This window comes from Cyphomyrmex costatus, unplaced genomic scaffold, assembly GCF_001594065.2.
Source record: "Cyphomyrmex costatus isolate MS0001 unplaced genomic scaffold, Ccosl1.0 scaffold606, whole genome shotgun sequence".
In the NCBI taxonomy this organism is placed as follows: domain Eukaryota; kingdom Metazoa; phylum Arthropoda; class Insecta; order Hymenoptera; family Formicidae; genus Cyphomyrmex; species Cyphomyrmex costatus.
The window spans coordinates 2,306-8,516 of NW_017280163.1; the positions used below are offsets into that span (position 1 = coordinate 2,306).

Sequence of the window (6,211 nt, forward strand, 5' to 3'; positions counted from 1 at the left end):
TACAAAAATTAGCTATGATCTAAAAAGGAAACAGCACAGCAAAGTCAAATTTTGTTTATCAACGGAATGCATGTCTCATGAAGGTTTTCAGTGTCTGTTTGCAAATTCAAACTGTTCTTCTGTTTTTTAATGTTAATCATTTCAGACACAATGCGCTTCCTGTAATTAGATTCTTCATCAAGAACCTCTACTTCATTCCATCGAAAGTCATGGCCGTGCTGTAACCTATGCTCAGTAATCACTGAACGCGTTGTCGTGTTCCGTTTAATATGATTACGATGTTCGGAAATTCTCGTTTTTAATTGTCTACTTGTTTGGCCGACGTAAGATGCATCGCAATCGTTACATGAAATTTTATAAACCACGTTGCTTCTAGAGTCTTTTGAAAGGGCATCTTTTTGAACTTTAACATATTTACTCATTTTATTCGGGCTACGAAACGAAACTCTGATATCATTATTATGAAATCTTTTAAATTTTTCTGTATGACACGGAACAAAAGGCACAGTAAGCAAAGAGACAGACCTTGAATTGTTTTGAGTATTAGTAGGTTGGTCATTGACAATAAATTTATTTTTTACCAAATATTTTAACCGTTGATTAATAGTATCAAAAATGAAATTTAGGGGATAATCATTATCTAGTAAAATACTAATAATGAAGTTAAAATTCTTATAATGAAAACAAAAATCCGACAAAAAAAAGGCTCTATCAACTAAAGAAAAAACTACCTCTCTTCTGAGACAGTGGGTGGTTAGGTAGGAAATTCAAAAATCTACCCGAAAAAGTAGGCTTATGGAACCAGTCAAAAATTATAGTCTATTATCCCTATTAATCAGAGAAACGTCTAGAAACTCCAGTCTATCACCTCCAATTTCAACAGTAAATTGGAGACGAGGATGAAATTCATTAAATTTGCACAATAATAAGTTAATATCCGACACATCAACAGCCAAACAAACATCATCCACGTATCTATAATAAAAAGGAAGTTCTCTGTTAAACGACAACAACGCTAATGACTCGAGCCTCCTCATAACCAAATCCGCCACAATAGGTGATAATGGTGAACCCATGGGTGTTCACACATAAGCAAAACATTGCTTATAAACTTCTTATCAAACACGAAGTATGTAGAATTTAAAACAAGGTGTATAGACAAAATTTGATAAACAAAATTTGACTTTGCTGTTGATAAACAAAATTTGACTTTGCTGTGCTGTTTCCTTTTTAGATCATAGCTAATTTTTGTATCGTGCAGACGTGTTAATTTCTGTCTTCGACAATCTTGACAGCCTTTTATTTGATAATTGTGTGCTGATGTACAGGGAATGGAAGTAACTCGTTACTTGTAACGAAGTTACAGTTACAAGTCACTTTTTTGGTAACTTTACTGGTAACTGCGTTACTTTCTTTTTTTGGTAACTGTAACGGTAACGAGTTACATTTTTTGGGTAACGGTAACGAAATTTACAGTTACTTTTATTTTTCGTTTGGTTACTTCTGAAGAAGACTCAATCCACGAGTCGAAACATGTAAAGTTTTATAGATTTTATGATTAAGCCTTTTTTTATTTTTGTATTAAGTTTGTTCTTGTTTTTTCATATTTATGTATATTTTTATATCTTCGAATTTAGTCTTGTTTTTTATGTTAATTTATATTAATTTATTTTATCTTATTTTTACTATGTGATTAAAGAAATTTTTAATGTTTTGACTCTTAATTTGTCTTTTTAGTTTCTATTTATATTTGAAACACTTTTATTCAAAAAACGGTGTTTGTAAGACAATTGTACGTATCTTATATTTTGTATTTCAGCGGGGTACATAAAAATGTTTTATATTTCATAAGTATATAAAATATTATTCTGTATTTTGTTCTCTTATATCAATATATATAATGAAAGATTGAAAATATTTGTATTTTGTATTTCAGCAGTGCACATGAAAATATTACATATTTTGTATTTAAAATTAAAAAATTGAAAGTTTTATGTATTTCGTAATTTAAATAATAAGATTAATTGTCAATATTTGTATTTGAATTACAAAAACTATGTTTAAATAAAAGTATTTCAAATGTAATACATGCCCAACTCTGAATCTATTAGAGATTATGTAAAATACACAGTTCTAATTGAAATCTGTTATTTCTTATTATTATTGTTTGTGCTTTTCAGTCGTGTCTCAGGTTTAAAGATATTCCTTAAGATACAACTTAGTACTGTGTATATTGGCTGCGTTTAAAAGAAAAAACAGTTTTACGATTAGTATAAATTTCTTTAACGTGATTGGTCCTGTCCTTAGTTTTTCAATGAATTTAAATGTATAAGGGCCAATTTTACCAACCTAACCAACAGTTAATTCCAATGGAATTATCCAATCGCATTTGTCTTTGACCAGGATGAACCAATCACGGTTGACACTTTAACCGGTTAGCTTAACCGACGTTGGTGAAATTGGCCCTAAATTATAGGTCCGTTTTTTGTTCCTGCATTGTCTGAACTAGTGCACATGGTGCAATAAGTTAAAATGAAACAAACGTATATTTGTTTCGCTTCAACTTATTGCACCGTGTGTACTAGTTTAGACAGTACAGGAACAAAAAACAGATTCTATGTTAAAAAATTTTACAATAGTTGCAAAGCTGCTTTTTCTGCTAAACACAGCTACTCTCATTCAAAATAACTTTAACTGTAGTGCCATCTGTTTGTTCATTCAGGAACACCGAAAGTAGTAAACTTTCCTACAGTGCCATCTGTTTGTCCAAAAACACAGAAAGTAGTAAACTTAGGGCTGCGCACAATGGAAGAACAGATATTAGATATTAAAATATTAACCTATCAGATACCAGTTACACCGGAATACACAATTCTGATAGGTTAATATTTTAATATCTAATATCTGTTCCTCCATTGTGCGCAGCCTTACGTGTCCATGTGGAGGTGGTCCTGGTGGCACAGTCAGCACAGTATCTGTGCTGGTGGTCTCTCTATTCTTCATTGCAATAAATATCGCAATATGCGTATAGAAACGTGTTATTTCTGTTCATCTCGGATATATCCGGGACATGGAATTCAGTTTGTAAGGAATGATTGTAAGGTGAGAGCCGCATATTTAATCTAACATTAAATAACACAATGAACTTGTAGAGTAACGGAATATCACGTGTGTTGTATGTCAAAGTGAGGTTATATATTTTGTATACATTTTAGATGTAAAGATAGATTATAAATCCTTTATGCGATTGATTTTTTACATCTTGTGCTTTTTGCGAAATGTGAAAATTAAATCTCTTTGAAAAAAATTATTTTCGATTCTTAACAATAGTAATTAAATTTTTGATAATTTCTGATTGTTTCTGTTTGTCGAAATGATATTATTGCATTTGTAAATTATCAAAAATAATCAAAAATGCCAATATGAGCCGACACTGGATGATAATGTGTATGATAATATTTCTTTATTGTAATTAGATATATGTTTCAATCTCTGCTTAAGATCCTCCTAAGTACATTGGAAAGTTTAAATATTAAAAGATGTAGTAAAATGTGAAGAATTACATACATAATAAGTAATAATGTCCAATAGTCTAAACTTGTTCACTAAAGTGCTCAATTTAAAGTGCTCAGTCTAAATGTTAACTCGTCTTCATTAAATTGAGCACTTTAGTGAACGAGTTTAGACTATTGGACATTATTACTTATTGGGTATGTAATTCTTCACATTTTACTACATCTTTTAATATTTAAACTGTCCAATGTACTGAGGAGGATCTCAAGCAGAGATCGAAACATATATCTAATTACAATAAAGAAATATTATTATACACATTATCATCCAGTATCGGATCATATTGGCATTTTTGATTATTTTTGATTTATTCTTTTGAGCCTTTAATTATTATTTAATTTGTAAATTATGTTATAGATATTCAAGTTCTGTCGCTCAAAATGTCACGCAGCATTCAAAAAGAAGAAGAATCCTAGAAAAGTCAAATGGACCAAAGCCTACAGAAAGACTGTTGGCAAAGAATTGACCGTAGATCCATCGTTCGAATTTGAAAAGAGGAGAAATGTACCTGTCAAATATAATAGAGAATTATGGAATAAGACTGTAGAGGCAATGAAAAAGGTAGAAACTATCAAGCAGAAGCGACAGAATCTACACATTATGCAGCGATTACGCAAGGGAAGAGAAATCGAAGAGGAGAAAGATCAGAAGGAGGTGCAGCGTGATTTATCTCTCATTTATTTACCAGCCGCTGGTCTCAAACAAAGGAGAAAGCAAGAAGAGGCAGCCAAAGAACAGGAACAGATGCAAGTAGATGAAGATTCCAACAATGAACTTGAAACCGAGGCAGTGGAAGTGAATTAGATTGTTGTATATATTTCATCTTAATATCTTACACATTATTTCCACTGTGTTAATAAATTACGAGTTATAAGTTACAATAATTTTATATAGATACATCAATTTTTAACAAACTAATGAAATTATGCAAAACTTTCATAAGAACAAACAATTACAAAATTAAAACGTTTTTTAACTTCATTTCCTTTATTTATTATTTTTTAATGCCAAGTGTGACAAATAAAAAATCATGTTTAATGATATTTATTCTCTTCCTTTTTATCGAAAGTTCGAGTTTCAAACTTTAAAAAGATTTCTATAGATGGAGCTACTAGGGCAAATCGTAAGCAAACTGAAATGTATTCGGTTTTACGCGCGATCTATAACAGACAGAAACCTCTGTCTACAGTCTAGTTTAATCTATGGATTAAATGTCAACCGTGATTGGTCAATTCTGCTGAACAGTAAATGCGATTGGTCAGTTTCAATGTAACAATTAGTCGATTAAGTTAAATAGAGTTGATGAGACCGAACCTATTCATTAGATCTGTTTTATAGCCGTCCATGCATTTTGCAAAAAAACGTCGATATGATATTCTTGTCGTTAGGAACATTGTAATAAGAATAAATAATGTTTTCCCATTATATCACATAATTATACAATAGGCGTATATTAAAGCTGCAATATCCGCGTCCCAAGGTTTCGACTGGTTTCGATATTAATCGCCTGGTATTGTGCACGAGCATCGTTTCTCTTTCCATTTTTGCTATGTGTTAAATATGTAATTACAGAATCGATAATACCCATCTGATAATTGCATACTGTATTGTATAGAATAACTCAGACAATACGTAGCATTTATTGTGTGTATGGATCTTTTGTCATCATAAATAAAAGAGAGAAAATGGAATTTTATTGTGTAAAAAGACAATTCAATGTGATAATTACAAGACAAATTTACAATACAACTTTGAGAATATTATAACGTATAAAAGAGTGACTTATAAAAACTAACTTTAATGTATTTTTAGAAAATCTTAAAAATATTTTTAAGATATTTTTTGGACTTGTTTCAAATGTATATAAAAAATATCCATTTTAATTTATATTGTAATAAATTAAGTGGGATTTCTAATGTAATATTTCTATCAATATAGATTAACTTTCTAATTCTTAGAACTAGAAAATGATAAAAAGTAAGTAAAACCCAGATTAAAGTTAATCTGCATTAGTGGAAATGAACATAACATAGTGCTTTTTCGTCCATTTCTCTTAATAATGTTTAAATGTTTATATTACAAAACAGCATATTGAACATTTGAAGTCATGCTTCTGCTTTCAAAAAGTAATCGTGATGTAATGTAGTTGTGTAAGCACATCACTGCAAAGAGATATTGTTTGCTGCCACATATTTTCATATTACTTTAAGGTTGAAACCGATAAAATAACCCCGCTTTACTCCAAGTGTTTCTCGTGAATAGAAAAAGAGAGAGGAGACGAGCAGAGTCTCTCGTATTTAAAATTTCTCAGCGGTCACACTACAAACCGCGTGCATCGCTTCTTTTACGACAGAACACGGGCTTTCATAGGACCTGCACGTCGCCGAGGTGCGACCGCACCTCGATGACACTGTAAACACTCGCAAGGTGTTTCCAGCAATTACCAGGCAAACCACGGCGCAATGTTTGCCCGCGAGCGAAAAGCCTTGTAGAACGCGCCCAAAAGGGAGCACCGCGACAGGTTCGGGACGGCACTCGTATTACGCGTACAAAAAAATATTTTCACTGGCGTGAGCTTGCAGATTCCGAGGAGGAGGACGCGCCGCGACCGATCCCTTTGACGAAAAGATTTTTTGTG

The 6,211-nt window shown here is 31.8% G+C and overlaps 1 protein-coding gene across 1 annotated transcript; it reads left to right on the forward strand.

The window, feature by feature from the left end:
- The first annotated feature begins 2,973 nt into the window (after positions 1 to 2,973).
- RpL24-like (ribosomal protein L24-like) lies at positions 2,974 to 4,517 on the forward strand. The gene is made up of 2 exons (XM_018547101.1): positions 2,974 to 3,102; positions 3,931 to 4,517. Exons 1-2 carry the CDS (start codon positions 3,022 to 3,024, stop codon positions 4,375 to 4,377), a joined length of 528 nt encoding a protein of 175 aa, XP_018402603.1. The 5' UTR covers positions 2,974 to 3,021; the 3' UTR covers positions 4,378 to 4,517.
- The last annotated feature ends 1,694 nt before the right edge of the window (positions 4,518 to 6,211 follow it).